The sequence below is a fragment of the Arctopsyche grandis genome, chromosome 13, assembly GCF_051622035.1.
Source record: "Arctopsyche grandis isolate Sample6627 chromosome 13, ASM5162203v2, whole genome shotgun sequence".
In the NCBI taxonomy this organism is placed as follows: Eukaryota; Metazoa; Arthropoda; class Insecta; order Trichoptera; family Hydropsychidae; genus Arctopsyche; species Arctopsyche grandis.
The window spans coordinates 11,944,950-11,968,512 of record NC_135367.1 but is presented as its reverse complement, the minus strand read 5'-3'; the positions used below and the strand labels follow the sequence as shown (position 1 = coordinate 11,968,512).

At 34.3% G+C, this 23,563-nt stretch overlaps 4 protein-coding genes and 1 long non-coding RNA gene across 6 annotated transcripts in view; 2 read left to right on the top strand and 3 right to left on the bottom strand.

Moving 5' to 3' along the window:
* Positions 1 to 23,563, bottom strand: part of LOC143921171 (uncharacterized) — an 895,047-nt gene that overhangs the window by 154,865 nt on the left and 716,619 nt on the right. The gene's annotated exons all lie outside the window — the stretch shown is intronic.
* The window catches only part of LOC143921164 (uncharacterized), a 754,379-nt gene that overhangs the window by 15,315 nt on the left and 715,501 nt on the right, over positions 1 to 23,563 (top strand). The gene's annotated exons all lie outside the window — the stretch shown is intronic.
* Positions 7,001 to 13,086, bottom strand: LOC143921150 (uncharacterized). Of its 2 annotated transcripts, none has more exons than XM_077444311.1 (5): positions 12,865 to 13,086; positions 12,167 to 12,460; positions 11,942 to 12,099; positions 9,127 to 9,299; positions 7,001 to 7,909 (listed from the first exon to the last, which is right to left on the bottom strand). In XM_077444311.1, the coding sequence occupies exons 1-5, from the start codon at positions 12,970 to 12,972 to the stop codon at positions 7,329 to 7,331; spliced, it is 1,314 nt and encodes a 437-aa protein (XP_077300437.1). In that variant the 5' UTR covers positions 12,973 to 13,086; the 3' UTR covers positions 7,001 to 7,328. The 2 variants fall into 2 exon arrangements, with proteins under 2 accessions (XP_077300437.1, XP_077300440.1); XM_077444314.1 differs by having other exon boundaries at positions 7,002 to 8,147; positions 12,865 to 13,080.
* LOC143921306 (uncharacterized) lies at positions 10,683 to 11,898 on the bottom strand. Its single transcript, XM_077444554.1, has one exon. The coding sequence runs from the start codon at positions 11,896 to 11,898 to the stop codon at positions 10,705 to 10,707; it is 1,194 nt and encodes a 397-aa protein (XP_077300680.1). The 3' UTR covers positions 10,683 to 10,704.
* Positions 14,645 to 16,744, top strand: mEFTu2 (mitochondrial translation elongation factor Tu 2). Its single transcript, XM_077444310.1, has 6 exons — positions 14,645 to 15,067; positions 15,138 to 15,391; positions 15,461 to 15,584; positions 15,658 to 15,908; positions 16,110 to 16,341; positions 16,481 to 16,744. Exons 1-6 carry the CDS (start codon positions 14,719 to 14,721, stop codon positions 16,684 to 16,686), a joined length of 1,416 nt encoding a protein of 471 aa, XP_077300436.1. The 5' UTR covers positions 14,645 to 14,718; the 3' UTR covers positions 16,687 to 16,744.

Here is a 23,563-nt window from a genome sequence, read left to right as displayed (position 1 = left end):
GCTAATGTGGTTGCTTTATGACCTACACCAGGATCATTTCTTTCAGTTTCAGATAAATTAATTAAAGTATCATGAACGTCAGCAATTTCATAACGAACTGCTTTGACACTTGCTATTTTGCTTCCCATCGTGTGTCAGATAACAAGGAATATAATTGCAAGTGATCAGTTAGAATCTTCCAGCGATATATTGAAGCTGAAAATAGTGTAAACAATCTTTGGAAAATACCGAAAAGTTTGTGATGTTACAGATTTCGCAGCGTCGTCGAAATGTGAAACTAATATTTTTGAGAAGCATAGTAGAATTATCTATAATTCAAAAAGGAATGCGCCTTCACCCAATGAATACAATTTGCCAAGTACAAATTTTTGAGCTCAGAAAGTAGAGGCGCCTTTGGTACTTTAATCTAAGATTTTTAGGGCCTTTGGCGCTCTAATTTTAAATCTTAAAGCGCCTTTGGTGCATTTAGCAGTGCCCTAACACATTCGGTGCTGCCCGACCCAGCTCCCCCCTAAAACCAGCACTGGGTATATATGTAAATACTTGATTAGATTAAGTGTAATATATTCGCTAATGTATACAAATATATATTTTATGTGTGTGCATTAGATACGTGTATGTATGTATTTAGAAGTTTCGAAGTATTTTCAAAATTTATTTTATACTTTGGGTAAGGCAGCAAAGCCGATGGACCCAATTATATATTTCCCCCACGATGCCGTTATCGGAATACCCCTGAGCGACATCAATGTATGGTATTTAACTTGTAAAAAACATATATAAATTTTATAGATACTAAATTTTGAAATCATATTCAAATATGTAGTGGTGACATAATGGGTAAGATGGTTTGTGCCAAATTGATGAGTAATCATTTCAACAATGAAATTAGATAAATTGGTAAACTCTGATAGGAAACGATTGACTTGGAGTCGCAAATAACCAAGTCTGACTAGCATCACTACAGATAATACTCGGAATAAATTCTTTTCGATCGAGGTCAACCCACGGGATAAAACCCGGCAACCTCTCAGTGGTTAGCATTGACGTCACCACCAAGCTGTTCCAATATCAATCTTGCTGGCTGTTCCAATAGTGTATTCTGGACTTGCCATTTATGTATGTAGTTAAAAAGTAATTGCTATAATAATAAATACGTATTTGTAGGTCTTTTTATAATGTATTAAATACATCATTCTTTTTTTAATACAATATTTTTATACTATCTGAAAATTATTATCTGTATTTCGTGCCTGCAGAATCCACCCATTTTTGTTTAGATAAATCGCTAATGCGCAATAAAATATATTATACAAGAGTATTATTTACATAATACACACTTCAATTATGATTATTACTTACCTCTTCTTATTTTATGTATTACAGACTTCTATCTGATAAGTTTTAGTGATGTAGTTTTTTTTAATGACTTTTAACTCGGTAATGTTTGATATTATGGATAAAAAACATATAAACAAAAAAAAATTAACACTGTGAAATACGTATTTTATGACGTAAACATTAACCATCAAAAAATATAGTAAAAAATTGATTTTCAAATGTTTTTAAAATATTTTTAAGGTGTATTAATAGCTTAAAAATCTATGAATGATCACAATATTTCTCGTATATTAAAGATATAATACACGTATACAAAAAAAAATATTTTTTTTGTATACGTGTATTTTTTTTTTACTTTACTTTTTTGTCATGACAAATTTAGAAAATTGAATCGGTCAAAAGGAGTAGACCGTAGTAGACCCAAATGTGAATCACTACCAGGATAACCGTCGCATGAAAATTGCTGTACAGAAAATTGCCCAAATATTGCTCAGTAAAGGCTTTTTTTTACGAGATTTTTATTATAATCGACAAGACATGAACTTCGCATGTTGATACGGACATACTAGTTCATAACGTCATTTTATATTTAATAATAATAAAAAAAGCATATGTTGAGCAATATTTGGGCAGTTTTCTGGAAGGCAATTTTCCTGCGCGAGGATTCGACGAATTTTCGTGCAACAGGAGCCGCGCGCGCGGTTTTCGTAGCGGCAGTTATCCTAGTAGCGATTCACATTTGGGATGTAACCCGTTTACCGCACTTTCATCTTCTTTTAAAGTACATTTTGTCACAAATTGGGCATACATAGTTTTCGATATTATTGTGTATCTTCTTGTGCTCCGTTGAGGTTGCATTCCTTCCATATGACTTATTACAGACTTTGCACTGGAAGTTCTATTACCGGAGTGTGTTAGCATGAGCGCATTCAAATCAGTTTTCGATAAATAATTCATTGATTGCAATTTTGACAACGAAAATTCCTTTGCTTTAAATAAACCTTCTCGCGTGTACCGCAAGACTTCCCGATGAAGAAATCCGTTTAGGACAAATTTTGAATTTTAGTTTTATCGTCATTTCGAACTTCAGTCAAATGTTTCAATTTAAAAAAAAATGTTTCACGAGATGTTTTTATTTTTTTTTTCAATTTTTATGATCACCTCTTACTTCATGGCATTGATTGAGATACAATAAATGATTTTTTCCTATCACTATCCATACGATTCAGAGTTTCAACATCTTTCACATAATCAGTCTCGATTTGTTTACAAAAGAATTCCCCATATAAACGTATATTTCATGTTTATAGTCTTTAGGTATAAATGACTAGATATTACTATCAAAATAATAATTAATATATATACTATAAAATTCATCAACACCAATAATAATAAATTTACTGGATTCATTGATTTTTTTGCCAGAGAATTTATAACTGAGGAGATCTAAAAAACAATAAAAAATATTTTTTTTAACATTTTCATTTTGATTGATATAATATAAACTTATGCTATTTCCTTTAATTTTTGTGTCATATTTTCAACTGTTTAAAATATAATTGTGCTGGAAGTGAAAATTTAAGAAATACTTTTCCAAAAAAACATCCCTCGCAGCTTCCACTTGTTGAAAAAGTGATAGAGAGAGCATCTTTTAAATCGTATCACAAAAATATAGCAGATCAAATATGAGTTTTTTCCCCAGAATGTTCCCCAAGAGATGATTTGAAAGTAAAAGCTTCTAGACAAATATCAGATTTGTGCGGTTTTTTTCTTAGTGTGAGATTGCAAATGACTTAAAAGTAAATTATTTTGAGCAAACGTCACATGTTGTTTTCCTTATTTGAAAATTCATGTGAACATCGAACTTGAATTTCGATAAAAATTATGTTACACTGTTCACATCTGTACAGATAATGTTGATATTGTTCACCAGAAATATATGTATATGTCGATTCAAATCCAAATTCATTGAATACATTTTGTCTAAGCTTATCAATTTTTAAAAAGGAAATAAGGTAATCATGGACAAATTATTATGAAAAAATATATTCATTTTTATCGACTATTAATATTTTACATATTTTTATTTAAATCTTAACTACATATGGTTGGTTTGGCGAGCAATCCTTAATTTTTTACAGAATTGAGCTTCAATGTTCACAGCCAACTCAGGCACATTAGATGCTGCAATTTGTTTTCTTCTCCTGGGGCACGTACCAATTTGATAGTTTCATCATCTGTTGCTCAGGGCAAACTCCTCAATTAGATTTTTGTTAAAACTAAAATATGTTGATCTAGTTGAGGAATTGTTCAGTTTGAGATCATAAATGTGTTCTTATATTCATTTGTTCATATTTCATGTTATTATTGTTTTTATTTTTTCAATTATTTTTGTTCTTTACTTTACATAATTTTTATGCTTTATTTACTTTATTTTTATTTATATATCTTTTAATTGTGTTTTCATGTATACATATATCCTAGCTATAGTGACGCCCTGGAGTATATATGTAATGGCACTATAACTTAACTGTAGTAGTAAATAAAAACATATATAAATGTGGGTGGAATTCCTGAATAGATGACGCTATTCAGGACCACGATGGGATGTGGCGGTGGAATTGAAGATCAAACACGTGCGTTTTCAGTCATGTTGTTTATTAAAACGACACCACGCGGTGGTTTAACGACCAACCGCCCCCAGTGGAAGGTTAACTTCTACTAACTGTAAAATAGCGGTCCTTTCGCGCCCTATGCCACTTTTTCATCCCCCCTCTACGATCGGTCGTAACATACCCTTTCACAGCCATAGCCCATACATCAGCCTTTCGTTTAATCCCAACACTACAACTCGGCCTTTCCTGACCACAAACCTGCCCTCAGGTTTCTCTCACCTGCCGGGCCATTCCTCAATCATATTACACATAATTTTCAGACATACTTCTCAATAATCCCAGACATACTTCACAGTAGTCTTCAACATACTCCACAATAATCTCAAACTTATTTCAGTATCGTATCAATTTTTCACGTTTCAATACAATTCAATCTTCAAAAAAAGTTACACACAGATCATCACAATTAAAGTCACACATAAATCATCACAATTGCAATTTAAAATCATTACAAGAAATACATAGCATTAAAATCAACACCTTCACATCGGAAACAAATCACATTTTAAAATCATTACAAGAATTACATAGCATTAAAATTAACACCTTTACATCGGAAACAAATCACATTTTAAAACATCACTAGAATTACATTTCAATACAATTATCTCATATTCTTCTAGGCATGTAACCAAATTAAAACATTATTCAACATACCAAACACTCGCCAAAACATGAAAACACTAGAATAATCAATAAAACATTAACAATATTTCAAATCTTAACTACTAACAAAATAGAACAATAATCAAATATCAAGTAAGGCTTAACTAAAACCCCTCCGGGTACTCCACTTATTCTCTAATTCACTGACACACACTTCACTTCAATTGGCACAACCTAAACACTATCCGATGCCAGTCGCGATTCCACGCGGCTGTCCGATGATGTTGTCTGCGATGGACCTCCCGTCGCCCCACAGCTTTCCATATGGTATCTTGCCACATATGAAGTTGACCAATATCGTTCCTGGTTCACCGATATATCCAAAAACTCCTTTCTTAATCCATGGTCTTATTTTATTTTCCATTAAAGTAACATCAATCTGACTACGACCGAGCTTGAAAGTGAATACATTGTCCTTTGGTGTTGAAATTTTGACTGGGTCTCTTATTCCTTCTGGTGATTTATCCATATCTTTTTCTTCATGTTTCCCATTTTCTTCGTCTTCATCTTTAGGATTCTTCGAATGACCATGAGATCCTTTACTGAATTGACCATCGGGCGGTTCATCTTTATTTGAAAACGGTATGTCTCCGTTGTCCCAAAGCCTTCCAATATGCAAACCATCACCGTCCATACTTCCATCACCCATGTCCACGCCTCCATTACCCATGTCCTCACTTCGATCACTCATGTCTACACCTCCATTACCCGTGTCCTCACTTCGATCACCCGTGTCCAAACCGCGATCATCCATGTCTACACCGTCCTCTTCATTATTGGAAACATCTATTCCACATGGTTTGCGATGCTTACTTTCATCATTCGTTATCCTAATTGAATCTGTGGTTGATGATCGATTTTCTGTGCTCGGTCGCACTGAAGAATAGTCCAAATGAGCTCGAGACGGCGACGCTGGAGGCTCTAAGGGGGTCCTCACCATCTGACCATGTGACATGTTTGATGTTCCATCAGCCTCGCTTGAACAGGAATCGCTGGGTTCTGCATGAGCAGACATCTCTTGTGAAGCCCGTTCTTCTTTTTCCCTCCGCAGACTCTGTTCCAACTTAACCTCGATCGGAACTCGTGGTTTTGACGTTTTATCGCGTTCCACTTTGATTTTTTCTTGCTCTCCATCCTTCAAGTCCGAATCAGCCCTCCTTACTCCTTCCGCAGCTTTTCTACGAATGGCACCGGAATTGTTACATTGGTCTCTTACCACAGGAATACTTTCACTAGTGATGATGCCGCATCGATGTACGAAGTTCTCGCCGGCGAGTTTGTCTTCACTGCCTGTGTCGATCAGTGCCGGCGTCCTCGCCTTGGGTCTCCAGCCGCTTCCAGTTGAGGGTGCGGGCACTGCTTTGGCTGTGGCTACGGTTGCTTCTTCTGCCTTTACCTTTTCCACCAGCCCGTCGAAGGCGCTCAACTTGTCCCTGAACTCCTTCAAATTGCGGGCACCATACAGCATCCCCTTCATAGAAGACCTGCCAGGGATCCCGTCGATGACATATTCCATGAGGTCACGATCCTCAATCGAACCCACGCTCGCGATCTCCCACATCCGGTAAAAGTACTCGTTGACCGATTCCTCTGACGTTTTCTGCGACTTGGACAGCCTCCTGTGGACTGACGCCCCACTCACCATCCGAGCGAACTCCTCCAGTAATGCGCTTTTGAGTTTCTCCCACGAATAGACCCCATCTTGTATGCGCAGGAACCTCTCGGCCACCCCCTTGACCAGGCGTTTCCCAAACAGCAGCTTTTCCATGCTGCCCCAACCTGCCGAGTGTGCGACTTCTTCGATCTGCGCCACCCACTTTTCTACCGGATAGTCGTCGTTTCCGGTGAAAATGGGGACGGCGCCCTCCATGTCTTGGAAAGTCAGCTTGGCTCGGCTGGCGACTGGCTCTTCTATCGCCCTCTCCCGAACCCCTCTCGACGTCCTACGACCAGATGTCGGCCTCCTCCTCCGATACATTGTAGCACGTGGTCTTCAAACTGCCGCCTAATCCCGGACGAGCCCCCAATTGTGGGTGGAATTCCTGAATAGATGACGCTATTCAGGACCACGATGGGATGTGGCGGTGGAATTGAAGATCAAACACGTGCGTTTTCAGTCATGTTGTTTATTAAAACGACACCACGCGGTGGTTTAACGACCAACCGCCCCCAGTGGAAGGTTAACTTCTACTAACTGTAAAATAGCGGTCCTTTCGCGCCCTATGCCACTTTTTCATCCCCCCTCTACGATCGGTCGTAACATACCCTTTCACAGCCATAGCCCATACATCAGCCTTTCGTTTAATCCCAACACTACATAAATATATGATCTACCGGCATATTTTTATTTTTAATATACATGAAATGTTCTATAAAAATATTATGAATGTGTCTTTGAGGATAACAATGAATAAAAATGAAAGTTTAAATAATTGCTTTAGAATTAAAAAAAAGGAATGATTAAGTTTCATTTTTAATTTTAATGAAGATGAATGTGATATAAGAAAAGTACATAGATATATTCAGGTATTTAAAAAGTTTGTAGTTAAATCTTCATGGCTTGATTTCTTTGAGGCAGGTATTATTTGTCCAAATTATGGAAAAGGGCGTCAGTTATCTAGCTATCTGGCTGGTCGTTTGGAACTACTATGTACATACATGTGAATGGAAATTTTTTGCTGTTTTCATAATTTTTAAGATGTTTATTTTGGTGTAACCTTTTTGCTGTTTGTTAAGCTTTTTGAGCAATGGAATTAACATTTGAGCGAATTTTTTATCTTCATCAACATCATCTTCTCGTTTCTTCCGAATTATCTCAAGCATTTTCTCTTCAAAGTTTGGCTTTGGTAATATTTTTTTCATACGATTTTGGGGCATATCTTTTACAAAATTTTCTTTATTTATGTTTTTAGGTGTTCCACTATTTTTCACAGGTGCTTTAATATTGCCACTATCGACATGCTCTTTAATTAATGGTTTTTTTCTAAAATATGGCGAATTTGCTTCGTAGATTTCGTTTTTTACTTGAATGCTCTTTTTCGCAGATGTTTCAATATTGCAATTAATGGCTTTGTCTTGAACATAAGGTTGCAAAAATAGCAATGATTCAAAATGCTCATATTTTTTTCTTTTTATGACAGATTTTCCAGATACACAATGTCGTTGACTTAAAACTTCTCTTGCAAAAGAATCTTTTAAATTTTTCCATTTCTTTTGAATTGATATTTCTGCAATAAGATGAATTTATGTCAGTAAAATAATATACATACATGTATGCATATTTGCTGTAAGTAAAAATAAATGTCTGTCAATTTATGCAATGTGGTCAGATGATGGTAGCGGGTTCTGGGCTTTGTTAATCAACATTCATTTCAAAGTTTGAAAACAGTTCCTTAGCCCTTTCCCTGCGGATGACCGCTATAGATGTCATGCTTAAAATGCCAGTAGCGCTAATGGCATGATTCACTGTTTAAAAAAATACTATGGGTGTCAATTGACATATTTGGTCACTTAAATAAATATTACAATATATGTACATATGTTTATGGCCGAAAACTCGATTTACAAATTCGCTAAAAAAGTACCACAAAGGGATATATATACATATATATTTTTTTTTTCCTTTCTCTCTCTCTATATATATATATATATTTTTATTTTTTTTTATCATTCCTTACTGGACAAAATTTTTGACCAGTAAGGAATGACTTACTAGGGGGGGGGGGGGAGGTATATTATATTAAAAAAATGAATGTATATGAATTTTAACTATTTCTTTTTTTATTGTATAAAAAATAATTTTTAAGAATAAACGAGTTTTAAAAATGTCTTTGAAAGCAAGACAAACAACAAAACGAAACATATTTGAGTTAACATTTTTTTTCTGGGAAAAATCGACGTATTTATACCTGACAGTGTTCTAAAGAATTTCAATATTCTATTTTTGTTGGTTTAGTATTTAAATTCAAATTCATAATAATACATTAAACAAAGAGGATAGTCCCGTTCAAATCTAGGCGGGGGGGGGGTTGGCTGCCCACCCCAGCCCCTCCCCCCCCAAATGACGCCCCCGGAATCAATAAAAAAAACATATTTGCTGCATTTCATCACATTTCTCTCCTTTATTTTATCTTCCGACAATACTGGTTTGACCCAGTGCCTCATCCAGGAAGAAAAAAATATATTTACAAGGAAGATGTTTCAGAGTTAGATGATGATATTGCAGTAGTTCCATCTACGACTAAATGCGTGTTATCAGTCTAAATAAACCTTGTAAAAAGGCTTCAGTTAGCTATTTGAATGTCAGTTAGGGAAAGTAAGGTTTAGTAAGGTTCGATGCCGTGGCAACATGATATAATATCAACTTGTTTTTCAGTAAATTTGACGAACAAAAATTTATTTAACAATAATTATAAAATATAAATGCAGATATATATGTACATACCTTCAGTTTTTTTTTCAGTTGCTGATAATGTATTCCAATTAAGTATAACGTTACTGCAAACTTCAGCCCATAACTTTTCTCTGATATTGCGATCACTGTATTGTTTTAATCTTTTGTCATATAGGGCAGGATGTTTTTTCATTTCAAAAATCAATTTCTCCACGTCGAAAACACTATCAAATATGATAAGCAATGGTTTAAGACTAATTATACCAAGAATTGCGACAGAATAATCGCAAGTGTGAGCAGGTTTATGCTAGGGTTACCATTCGTCGTAGGGATTTTCCGGGACAGTACTGGATTCCAGCTCTGCGTCCCGGATTTCACAATTTATTAAAATAAATTTAGTTTCTATAGTATTTTCACTTACGAATCAGATTTTATTTTGATGGTATTATTCTAGCATTATTGGCATTGCATTGCGTACACGTAGAATTATGGGGTAAACAATTTAAGGAAATTACTAATTTTAAATGGATTACTTTGAAACGTCAAGTAGATTAGAACAACGTAGAAGAAACAATAGTTTTCATAAAGAAAAATTTGCCTGAAAACAAATATCTAGTACCAGAGAATGAATTATATAACGAAATTTCATATTTGAAAAGATACGTAAACGTTGAAAAATTTCACCAATGGAATAATGAAAAAACACCCATCGATAAGCGATGGATTCAAATTTTCAATCATTTTGACGAAAATTATATTCCCTGTGTTCATCTCAACAAAGTTGTCGAATTCACACTTTGCAACTTGGTATCAATGCGGCTTCCAAACGAGTTTTTTCGATTATCAATAATTTGTGGACAGCAGATAAGTCACAGATGAATATTGATACCATAAAAGCAATGGTTATAATAAGGTGCAATTTCGAATATATGTAATACTTCCGAAGACTTCAAGCAACAAATAGAAAATTGCGATGAACTTCTTAAAAATGTGCAATTCACCGCAGAAAAAATGGTAACTCTAGTCTATGCCTGCCCATATGCCCAGTTGCGTTTCTTCTGTCATTGCAATTTTTCAGTCGCATATATTATACATGAAATTCTATTTCACATAACTTGTCATTCCACGTTTAGTGGTACATGAATGTATCCTGATGATTAACCATCGGAAAATTAAAATATAAATGATTTCATTATTGAAAATCATATTGGTCTATAATTCAAATAAGGAAAGGGACTACAAAATATCGAATTTCATTTTGAAATCATTTACCGCTCGAATTATTACTTTTAGATAAAAATAATTGAGATAGAAACCCAATCTATTGATATTGATTTTGTGATACATATCGCAAAAGGCAAAAAACCAAAAATCTCATAAACAAGACCAAGCTAGTTAAAATCATTGTCATATTCGAATTCAGTGGGTTAAACTTCATAACAATTGATGTCTTCGCTCTGGTAGTTTTTTTGTTGCTCAGTGTAATTTAAAAAAACAAACAGAAAAAGCTTGTAAAAAAAGAACATAAAAAATAAAAACTTAATATGTGTACTATTTTAAATGTAGAAAACAGGTTTACAGGTAAATAATAGTACGATTTTCTAATGAAGAGGTTATTTTATTTAAATATCACTCGGTGTGAGTTTTCATATGTTTATGTAAGTTACATTTTGCTTTAAATGATTTCAAACAAATGTCACACTTGTGTAGTTTTTCATCAGTGTGCGTTCTTTTATGTGACGACAAGCGATGTTCATGTGCAAATGATTTTAAACATATTTCACATTCATGAGATTTATCCGCATCATGTGTTTTCAAATGTCCCACGAGGGTAGGTTTATGAGTGAATGATTTCAAACAGATTCTACATTGATGCGGTTTTATCCCAGTGTGAATTCTCATATGACTCATAAGGGCTGATTTAAGAGAGAATGCCTTTAAACAAGTTTCGCATTTGTGTGGTTTTTCCCTAGTGTGTGTTGTCATATGACCCACTAGGGTCGATCTATGAGTAAATGATTTCAAACAGATTTCACATTTATGTGGCTTTATCCCATTGTGAATTCTCATATGTGAGACAAAAGATGACTTGGAAGTAAATGATTTTAAACAGATTTCGCAATGGTGCGGTTTTTCTCCAGTGTGACTCCTCATATGTGCCACTAAGGATATTTTGTGAGTATATCCTTTTGAACATATATTACATTTGTATGGTTCCCCATAGTGAGATTTCATGTGATTCACAAGGGTGAATTTGAAACCATATGATTTTGAACAAATGTCACATGTGAATGGCTTCTCCTTAGTGTGAGTTTTCATATGATTGCGTACATTATTGTTTGTAATAAAAGATTTTAAGCAAACGTTACACTTGTGCGGTTTTTCCCCAGTGTGAATTCTCACATGTATCAACAAGTTATATTGACTAGAATATGATTTTAAACAGATTTTACACTGGTGAGGTGTTTTCCCAGTATGATTTTTCAAATGTGACATAAGAGATGATTTACATGTGAATGATTTTGAACAGATTTTACACTGGTGAGGTGTTTTCCCAGTATGATTTTTCAAATGTGACATAAGAGATGATTTACATGTGAATGATTTTGAACAGATTTCGCAATCATTTCGTTTTTCCTTGGTGTGAGCCTTCATATGAAGCACAAGGGAATATTTGAAAGTAAAAGCTCGTAAACAAATGTCACATTTGTGTGGCTTTTCCCCCGTGTGAGATTGTAAATGTTTCGTAAGGGTAGATTTAAAAGTAAACGATTTTAAACAAACGTTACATTTGAATAATTTTGGCCCAATGGGAGATTTCATGTGACCTTTTAATTTGAATTTGGAAACAGATAATTTTTTACACCTCTTGTATTCGTTTGAATCACATTGCTGTTGATGCTGGTGGTCACTTGTATGTTGATCCAATTCGAATTTGTTTGAATACATTTCAACTAAACTTCCTGTTAAATCTTCATGTGAAATATTAATACTTTCAAACAATTCTTCAGTATTATCATACATCTGTTAAATGAAATGACGATTATACTATTTTGTGTTAAAAAATATATCATAAAAATTAAAAATCTACCAGTGTATTTGTCCCAGTAGTTTCTTCTTCTAGGGCGTGTAATTCTCCATCATTATCCTTATTATTAACAGACGAATTAAATGTGCTCGTCGATGAATGTCCGTAAGCTAACTCATTTTGCCATATTAAATCATCCAATATAACTTCTTCACATTTGAAATCCAAGCAATGGTCTAAATTATGTTTCACCATTTTGTCATTTTTAATGCAAATATTTTTAAAATTGGTGAACCGATTTAGATTGGCTTCACATGAAATACAAATTATATCCGGCAGCCCATCATCTCTCTCAACCTGCAAAATACGCAAACAAATGAGCATCAAACAACAGCGATATAGGCTAATAGAATCTAATGCCATCATAATGAGGTGGACTGTGCCAGTGATTTACAAACGCGGGCTTTTAGAACCAAGTATGTAATAAGTAATCATTGCAGTATGAATTTAATGAGTTCTATTGGTCTGGACGTTTTCTCGTTTATCATATTGTTTAACTTGATACACTGTAACTATTTACAGTTGATTTTTAATGCGTCCAGGAACCCCAAATTAATTGAATACCGGTGTACCTGGAGAAACTCATTTAATCATAAACTAGTTTCCACTTATAGTTATTATTCTTTAATATAAAAATAAAAAGTGGTGGAATATTGGCTTTTAATATCACGATGGCAATGATAGCTGTAACTATAACCAACTTGGAGCCCACAGCAGGTTGAAATGCGTTCTGCCAGAGGCTTTGGATTGTCATGGATGGATATGGAAGACGAGGCTGGTACATAACAGAGACAAAGCCTACAGCACATCTTTCATCAGCCACCACTTCCAGCTGACCTGATTAGACACCAAAACGGTAATCAGAGTATCAAGACATGAAGACAGAACTGTCACTTCTTCTTGTTTTAGTCTAAATTAAATACATTTTACAGCCATTCGATTTTCATAATTCCTACCATATACGAATTAGACTTGAGCTGTAGCTTTATCTCGGGGTGTATAATTAAGTTATTATATCTAAACAGTCAGATGCTACTTTTTAAAAGATTTTAATATAATAAACAAAAATATTTTCACCGATAAAATGTGGCTCAATGTTAACCACCTGTGTCTAAATCTCGGACTTATGACTCATTACCAATAAAAATACCATGAAGAGTGTAGCGGCTCTACGACATGATCGAGTTTCGATTACCATCCTGTGAGTTGGGACCAACTCAGCCGTGTTCAGAGTTGCTTTCATTACTTCTTCCTCGGCTGTCGAAATAAACACATGTGCATCAACCAGCCAGTCATCTCATTCGTTCCATCCCCTATAAAGGTCTGTTCATACCTAGTGGGCACGAACCGACTTCAGCAGGTATCCAGCCGTACGAAAAGTATTCTTTGGTACATTTTGTATGGGTATGTTCATTTCAACCGTCACGTTTACGCCACGGCAGGCTTACAGCAGTACCCGACATTTCCTGTTCATACCATACAGCAACATCCGTCAACGTATCGTATCCGTATTTTTGGCCATCGTGGAAATATACACGGTTTTGGGGCTGACCATGACTTTTTGACAATGCTTCCTTAAATTTTGTAGATTTTTTGGTGATTTGTGTATTTATTTTATCGGTTCATACGGAAATATTTAAAAAAAATTTGTCCATCATCCACAAGCTCCTTATACAGTGTCCAAAACTCTCCTTCGGTTTTTCTATTTTTAAACATGGGATGCACATCAAAACGCCTCCGTGCTTTTTTATTGCCTTCTTGAGCTTCTTCTTTCAACAACAACGCGATTATACATAATTTTTCGCTCGATAAACGCCGAAACATTTTTGCTGACTTGTATTCTGACGCGTAGCTACGAATGCACGTGTATGCATTCATATTCTAAGAACTCGACAATACAACGTAAGCAATATTGCGCCGTATCATCATGGCCTGTAATGTATAAGTAAGCCAATTTTGCCTTGCACTCGGCCAAAGTGCTGTAAACGTGACGTGACCGCGACGTGTAGGTAGATATGAATAGAAATGTAATAAAATTAAATATTTGAAACGGAGTTGTGCTGAAGCCGTGCAGTGCTGCTAAGTATGAACAGACCTTTAAGGTGTGAATAACAATTTTAGGGTGTGACCAGTTTTCTCGTGACCAGTTTTAGTGTGACGGGTGATCATGTGTGACCGATCTAGAGCGACCGGTTGTCCTGTGACCGGTTCACATTTGACCAGTAATCACCGAACCTTGAAAAACTGGTAATTGAACTATTCGTCACATTGGGGTGGTCACAAAGACAATTTTTGCCATGAAAATCGCGAATACACAATATTTGGCACTCAAGTTCTAGTTACTATGATAGTTATCGTTAGTATGATGGACTTTTCGGCTGCCAGATGTTCCGTTATAGAGATTTTAGTGACTTTGTGACGAGTAATTTGTGACCGGTAATCACCGAACCGAAAAACTATTGTCCCAGTGTATGCAATGAAAGTATGACTTTGAGGCCAAAATTACAAAACTGTCAATATTAGGTTATGTCAGTAAACGTCAGTTTATATATAAAATGTTGAAAATGTTACCAGTACGTCTTATAAAATTGATAAGACATGATCTTTTTCAACACGTTACGGTTCGGTGTCGACGAAAAGTCACCTTCAGTGAATTCTGTCCATCTTCCATGCTGGAAAAGCAAACCAAAATTCAGCTTTTACCACAAATAAAATACAAATCAACTTTACCTGAAGAAGACGAAAGCTCAATTGTGAATCATTGCAATATTGGAACTATAGGACACATAGATCATGGCAAGACGTCTTTAACGGCAGCTATTACTAAAGTCTTAGAAAAAGACGGCTATGCACAATATATTTCATATGATAACATTGATAAGACTAAGGAAGAAAGAGAGAGAGGTCTGAAATTAAATTTTACAGGTTAACTTTTATCATTCAAAGTTATATCATATTATAATTTTGTACAAAGGTATTACGATAAATGCGAGTCACATTGGGTACAGCACAGCCAATAGACATTATGCACACACTGACTGTCCAGGTCATAGCGATTTTATTAGAAATATGATATCGGGAGCGTCACAGATGGATGGTGCGATAGCCGTCATTGCAGCGGACGATGGACAGATGCCTCAGACAGTAGAACATTTACTATTAACGAAACAACTCGGTGTTGAAAAACTTGTTGTTTTCATTAACAAAGCTGATTTAGTCGATTCTGATGTTAGTATAATACAATTATGTCTCAGGAGTCATTTTGTATACTTTAATAATATTATTCATATTGTTTAGGTTTTAGAATTAATAGAAATTGAAATACGTGAACTCTTGTCCGATTTTGGATTCGATGGTATAGAAACACCTGTCGTTGTCGGCTCAGCGATGCTCGCTCTAAAGGGAGATACTTCGAAATTTGGTAAGATGTTAGTTCTGTTATTTAATTATGTTCTTCAGTTTATATGTATTGTGTTTTTAAATTTAAATTTCAGGCGAACCATCAATAAGAAAGTTATTACATGAAATTGATAATTATATTCCTACGCCAGTTAGAGATTTGGATGCGCCTTTCGTTATGCCCATTGATAATTCGTTCACGATACCTGGACGAGGTTCCGTTGTTGTTGGCACGTTAAAAAAAGGAATTATCAATAAAAATGATCGCGTTAATCTGATGGGATTCGGACATATGATCAAGACGACAATCTCCGATATACAAATATTTAAAAAGAGTGTACCAAATGTAATGTTATATATGTTTAATATTATGTGTGCAATATATTATATGCGAGATGTAGTTCAATACTTTAACTTTGTCAAAAATTTAACATTTTTTTAAAATTCTACTCATTCCATGTATGTAAAATCAAATTATATTCTCACTTTTTCACTCCACACGCTATCTATCGATTATTTAATTATATATGAACTTTACTAATTACAGGCGGAAGCGGGTGACAATGTTGGAATATTACTTCGCAACATTAAACTTAAGGAAATTCAACGCGGGATGGTGCTGTGTGCAGAAAATAGCGCAAATCTTAGTAATAGATACAAAGCTGAATTTTATCTGCTTTCGAAGCAAGAAGGTGGTAGATCTAAACCTATAAAATCTAAGGCTTACATTCAACAGTTATTTAGTACCACTTGGGATATCACTTGTCGAATTGATTTGAGTATGTATAGTAAAACCATTTCAATAGTTTCATTCTTTGTTCTATTATTTTTTCTTTTTATTATTATTTGACTGCTTGGAATCGATCCAGAGCAAGTACTATGAATACATTATGTTTTATTTATTGTTGATTTTTTTAGGTAGTGGAAGGGAAATGCTTCTTCCCGGAGAGCACTCCACTGTTGAATTAACATTATTGCAAGGAATGGTTTTGCCCATCGGACAACGGTTCACCATTCGAGAGAACAATGTAACGGTTGGCACTGGGTGTGTCATCGATGTACTACCATCAGTTAATATACCAAAAAGTGGTGATTTGGTAAACATAAACATAAACCAAAACTAGCGATAATATGTTATCATATGTATATCAATAGAAATAAAATTTATTATTATACAAATTAAATATATATTTTTAATAAAAATTTAACTACATATGAGCCATTATATTTGAAAATGGCATTAGACTTATGCCACTTTCATTACACTTACATATGATACGTCTACTTTCCTTAATTTCGAGAAATATTTCACAAGACAATAAATAATATGATTTGCGTTTAGCAGCATTTAAAAATACCGGTGGCCTATAATACGTTTATTCTGCTTTTCCGGGATTCTGGACATATCGAATTAAAATAAGTGATAGCGATTTGTGAATTAAGTCAAATAAAAATGATGTTTTTTTAATTGAAAATTGGACTTCCGCCACTTTCGAATATAACGGCTCATATATCCTATCCTATATCCTGTCTGAATTTCCTATCCTATCCTATATCCTGTCTGAAAAACGTAAAAAGTGCAATAGTCGACTATCAGCTGTTGGTTTGGGTCATATTTATTACTATTCTAGCTGACATCTCTATCAGTATATTTAGTGAAGAAACAACTATGTACTACAATAGCTCGGTGATCGTAGTATGCACCCAATTCTCAATGTTTGTTTATATTAAGCTGACCATTTTACATTTATTTAGGTTATGTGACAAAACCAGGACATATTGTTCAAAAGAATGTTTCTAAATACTTGAATTATTAAAAACGTTAATGAACATTAGAAAATCATGGATGTATATTTGTGTAAATTAAAAAAATCTATTTCAATATTTATAAACAGGCCCATCCCAAGAATTCTGCCAAGACAGATACCCAAAAAACCAGTACAAATGGTCTCAGTTTATATTATATTTATTTATTTATTTTATTACATATTATACCAGGAAGGGCTTAGAGGTAAACCCCAATGCGCCTTCCTAGCCAATTACAAACAATGCAGCATTTTTTATTACACAAGTCACCGAATTACGAGACACTGAAAACTCGCAAATTAACGAGACATTTTTGCATTGTACATACATACATTTTATTGTACATAAATCATACTCAAATAGTAGTGACATAGTAGGTAGGAGGATGTTTAGCCAATTTAATCGGGAACCGTTTCAACAATGAAATCAGACAAATTGGCAAACTCTGATAGGAAACGATCGACCTGGAGTCACAAATATCCAGGTCTGACCAGCAGCACTACACATATACTCAGAAAAATTCTTTTCAATCGAGGTCATCTCATGGGATCGAACTCGGCGCCTCTCGGTTTTGGCAAAAGCTTAACGACCGAGCTATGCTGCTGGCTAATATGTACATATGCATGTGGGTGTAAAAGAGTCACAAGCATATAAAGTGAATTTTGGGAGCTTGGAGATATGAAATTAGGACTTTTTAGAATGGATCAGCATAGCTCGTTGTATGTATTGTATATCTTCATTATTTTCCTATACAGATTATCTACTTATATATGAGGCTACGTACTTGCGATTGTTGAGTCGGTGATTAACATTTCTCACTAGCAAAATAATTGGGAAGCAAGTTAACGATGTTAATTTGCACTTATCATAGTTGGTATAATGAATTGGTGGTGAAGAGGGTTGAGTATATGTAATTATAATCGTGGTTTGAGGAGAGAAATGTGAAGAACGTCGTAGATTCACTTGACCCCGTTTTTAATACTTGCTTAATAATCGTTCGTTTTTGCTTATGACTTATACCTGTAGGGAAATATCACTGATAAAGAAAACATTTATATGTACCTAGAATAGAATTTTCACTGTACATACCTTTTGTCAAGTATTCATTTGAGAGTTATCGGAGTGATCCTTTGAAGTTTTTTTACTGAAAAGGGAGAAAAGTGGGTCTTCGATTTATCCGAGCATTTAAATTTGACGTTTACAATTCATCGAGCATTTTTATTTGACGTTTGCTTCGAAACGTCTCACAATTTCACTTTTGAGTATCGTTGACATCATCTACAAATCAGACTCTTTCACTTAAACATACCTATGCACACTTTAATATAATTTAATACTATCCGGTTTATTTTACATTCAACCGTGTAATACATTGATAATGTAACACGTGTAAATTATTATTTTTTTCAATATAATTATTTACTGAAGATGAAGTTAACATACACACATGGTTGCAGAGTAAAATAAAATAAAATAAAGCTCGATTATTATATTAAATTGATGTTGAAGCTGTAGCAGCTGAGTATATTCTAAGAATTTTAAGGTGCAAACATACAAACAAGCGTTTTTTTTAGATAGTTTTGCACATATAAAAAAGACGCACGTCTAAAAGACACGTCTAATATATACCATCGCAATTCTTGGCGAAACTCACCCCCTGGAGTGTTTTCGATGATATTTTATCCTCGTATTGACATAGGTTTAACAGTGATATAGGAAAACTTGTCGAATTAATAAGTACGTACGAATTAATAATGACACGAAGATACTATCACAGCCAGGACCGTGCCTAGGATTTCAGCCGACTGTGTGCAAACTTAAATCGGCCGCTCTTTAATATTATCAACATTTGTATAAATCATATTAATTCGGGGTATAGTGTTAAAAATTTTAATCACAATAAAAAAAGACAGAAAACCAAAACGTTTACTTCTGAACAGGACCAAACGACAAGAGAGACTGAACGTTTTCAAGTTCATTCATGAAAATATAATATTTTTACCCCCGATCCCACATCTAGGACATTGTTCTTTCGATGACCAACCACTACTACTCAATATCCTTGAAGAAATTCATCTGGCAGTCGCAAAAGATAATAGAACTTAAAAAACTTAGTTCTATGCGGACCGAAGCTATACCTGCTATCCCGTTATTTCCCCGAATTATAATTCGCGTGTATTGCAAGTTGTAACTTGCAACAGCAATCCACAAGTATACAACAAGACAACTTAAATGTATTTTAAAAAGTACGATGTCTTGTTTTGTATTTTTTAAGGAATGTATTCTTTTTTACTGTCATTTCTTACATATGCACACATTTGTACATATGGTAGGCGCGGCCCTGATCACAGCTGGAGCCTATCTAGGCGTGCCGTGCCGTATTTTGTGTTCTTACCATTAGTCGTATTATCATGTATTTTTGGACGCGATAATCCTCTCTAATTTGGACAGGTTCAGAATTACATGTGAGTTTTCAATTGAATGAAGATTCAAATCGTTGTATTTAATAGTAGAAGGCCAGTAGATTTGGTACATATAGGTATAATATATTTTAAATATATTTTAAACTACCCACTGGAAAAATTTCATGGCACACAGTTTGAGAAACAAGCACAGTATATTTTCCGACGTAAAATAAATTAAAAAGAGACATAGATGGATAGTATGCAGTACAGTTGGGACTACTCGTACACTAAATTCCCATAGCGTGAACGTCAAGCGGAATGTACAAACTTTGACATGGTCGTCGATGTACATACTGCGGCAACAATGTCTCTATAAATTCCACGAACATTCCACAGAGGGAAAGGGGAACAGGGTGGTCCCCCACGAGCCGGTCTCTCAGCGGGGCTTAGCGGGTTAATTGACGACATTAGCCGCGAACGTGTTGACGCGGATCATTTCGGCCCAGCAAATTACAGGGCTCGCTCCAATCCACACATACATAAAACTCACTTGATTAATCCTCACTCGCGAGGGGCAACCCTGGGGTAATTTCCACCATCAGTGAGACCCATTAAGCCCCAGAGTCCTCCCTTCCCCCCATACCCCGAAATAAATATTTTAAAGTCGTGCGAGTGCACGTTCCAGTTGCGCGACCCTTAATAAATATCCAGGGTTGCTCCCACCGCACCGACCAGCTGGACCCTTCGTCGTTGGGTTTGATTTGCGGTGGACCCTGAAATAGAATGTTCCGTAATCTACGCGTTTTAGGACCACTTCAGACGGTCGACAGCACGTAATAAAGAGGGAAGAAGAGACCACCCCATGACTCGGTTATAGCTCTAGCTATATCCGGCATATTTTATATTTATATATTCATAGCGATGTGGATGTAAGGTAAATTCATTAAATAATTATTGTTTTGCCAAGAATTATTATTGAAATTGTTGATTTTAAGTTTAAAATCGATTTGAAATAAAAATACTAAACTTATTGCTTTATATTTATGCATTATTTTAATAGTTTTGTTTTGAAAATTGATAGAGCACGCGTGAATGACCGTTTGTGTTTTGCATATATTATATCAAATAAGTAATATAATACGCATATGTATGTATGTATCATATATATAATGAAGCTCGCTGTACTATGTATAATAGTCGTTTCGATTCGACATACATATGTTCATCACAGATAAACCACTGCCAAAACGTATATACGAATACAATAACTGGAAAATTGTATATTTGATGTTGTCAATAATAACTCCCTTCCGTTTGCTTTTACTTTCCTTTATTTGAGATTGCAGAAGAGGGACTGCCGGCTGGTGTATGGTGATTGGCACATCACTTATCAATGTTAAATTGATACTATACTAAATGGATACAGTGCACCGTCGGTAGCCCTCTATTTATACATATATACTAAATATCTGGTGGGGAGCGACCATAACAATATGAAGATTGTCCAATAACAAAAGAAAAAACTTCTATATATACTGATTTCTACTAATTTTTCGCTTGGCAGAGAATTTACCGCCATCTATTGAAAATTTATTTAATTAATTAATTTTTCTATCGGTGTTTTATATTGTTTATTTGTAGGTAGGTAGTTTTTACCATTTGTTTTCATATTGAACAATTAAATATATTTAAAAGGTGTTTGAAAAAAATTCCGACCGCGTGGGAATCAAACACATGAATATGCCAACACCCATGCGATGATATGTCATCGGATACAACACTAGTTATACATATAAACAGAAAATTTTTGTCTGAACCGCAAACGTATCTCAAATTGCAAGATTTTCTACAAAAATTATAACCAATAAACATAAAGCCCAGTAAATAAAGTCCGGTGTATGGTTTCTATTAAAATTATCGCAATTTTCAATAAATAAAATTTTATATTTCAACATATTTTTCTGGAAAGGGAAGAATGTCAGTCACTGATGTAATTAATAACCCTATAAAAGTATAGATTTAAATTAGTTTGAGAAAAATCGAAAGAATTATCACCAATTTGACTAATTTTCAAATAGAGTGGTTGAAATATTGGTAACTAAAACCATTAGTAAAATATTAGTAACTAAAACCAATAGACACGACGATTTCCAAAAAATGAATGGGTTTTTGTATTTCTTCTTTTTTGGTGTATTTTATTTCCTCTACATAGTTTTAGTTTTTGTTTTATTTTATTTTGATTATCGTTTATATCTCATTTTGTTTTATGTATTTTTTGTTATGATAATTGATAAAATCCTTGGGTTTATCGGCTTTGCTGCCTCTCCCAAGTAATTTTAAATAAATAAATAATCTTTTACCCAAATTTAAATCCCTCAAGAGGGTATAAAAAAAAATTATAAAAAATTCAAACAAAAAAAAAGATTTTCGAAGCGGTTTTATTATACATGAATATTTAAAATAAATAATTTCGTTTCATTTGTTCTATAACATTATTTTAATCGAAACTCCTCAAAACCTCTCTAACCCCTCAAACGAGTTTTACTAAGGACAAGGTGTAGAGATATTCTGAATTTTCAGAAACCCGAAAAGGTCAGACTTATCCCATTTCATCAAAATCCTCGGGTGTATTTTCTAAATAAATTCGATAAATATTCATACACGAAGAGTGGCTCGTTTAATATGAACAGTACTTATGAAAATGGCTCATACACCACTACCCATACATCACAAAAGTGACCCATACACCACTACGTAGAACGAACAAACTGAGCTTCGAGATACTAGCTAAGCATAATTAAGAAAACATGAAGTGTACCATAACATGCACTTAAAAACGGTTCTAATCCATAAGCTGCATTCAAATTGAAACATGGCGCTCACAGAGATTGCGATGGAACGCTTCTGTCTCCATGAACACTCGTGTGTCTGAATGTCGGGACACCTAAATGTCTTCACGACGGACTATGAAACATATGCATACACGGAAATATGATAAACAACAGCTGGTATACTTTATAAATAACTAGCTGAACCCGGCATGCGTTGCAATGCGTGCAATTCCCGTAATTAATAACGCGTGCAATTCCCACTCCCGTTCTCGTTCCCGTACTCGTTCTCGTTCTCGTTCCTGTTCCACAGACATTCAATTATATATATATATATATATATATATATATATATATATATATATATATATATATATATATATATATATATATATATATATATATATATATATATATATATATATATATATATATATATATATATATATATATATATATATATATATATATAGATATATTTGTTAACGTGGGCCATCCGCTGTGTGTTTGTGGTACAGCCCTTAATGGTCAGTACACTCGAGTGCGAGGTAGGCGTGGCGCAATGATTGTTGCGTTATTATTATGATTATTGATTATTATTGCGTTGCAATGACACTCATTCCCGTTTCCAAATCATGTAATTTTATATTTAACCAGAGCTGTGAAGTCGTATCAAAATTTACCGACTCCAACTTGAACGATTTTAGTAAGATGGACTTTTCTTGCCAACTTTAAATTATTAGTAGTAAAAATAATAGTGATTTTCAAAAAAATTAAAGGAATTTAAAAAATCATCAAAAATTTACATTTAGCCCAATTTATTGTATTATTGGTAGTGAAATAGGTATTAATAAAAAATAAGTATAATACATTCATAGTATGTACATATACATATGTATGTATATGAATTTCATACACAAACAAATCAATTTAACAACAAAAAAGTGTGAGACGTAAGAAAC

Bases quoted from the DNA above. Each gene is read 5' to 3' on its own strand.
- mEFTu2 (XM_077444310.1), top strand. From the start codon at position 14,719: ATGTTGAAAATGTTACCAGTACGTCTTATAAAATTGATAAGACATGAT. The intron at 15,585-15,657 runs GTAAGATGTTAG...TTTAAATTTCAG, and splicing joins GGGAGATACTTCGAAATTTG to GCGAACCATCAATAAGAAAG. The intron at 16,342-16,480 runs GTATGTATAGTA...TGATTTTTTTAG, and splicing joins CACTTGTCGAATTGATTTGA to GTAGTGGAAGGGAAATGCTT.
- LOC143921306 (XM_077444554.1), bottom strand. From the start codon at position 11,898: ATGAAATCTCCCATTGGGCCAAAATTATTCAAATGTAACGTTTGTTTA.
- LOC143921150 (XM_077444311.1), bottom strand. From the start codon at position 12,972: ATGTGCTGTAGGCTTTGTCTCTGTTATGTACCAGCCTCGTCTTCCATA. The intron at 12,461-12,864 runs GTTGGTTATAGT...CGTATTTTGCAG, and splicing joins CAACCTGCTGTGGGCTCCAA to GTTGAGAGAGATGATGGGCT. The intron at 9,300-11,941 runs GTGTAAAAAATT...CATATTTGATAG, and splicing joins GATTCAAACGAATACAAGAG to TGTTTTCGACGTGGAGAAAT.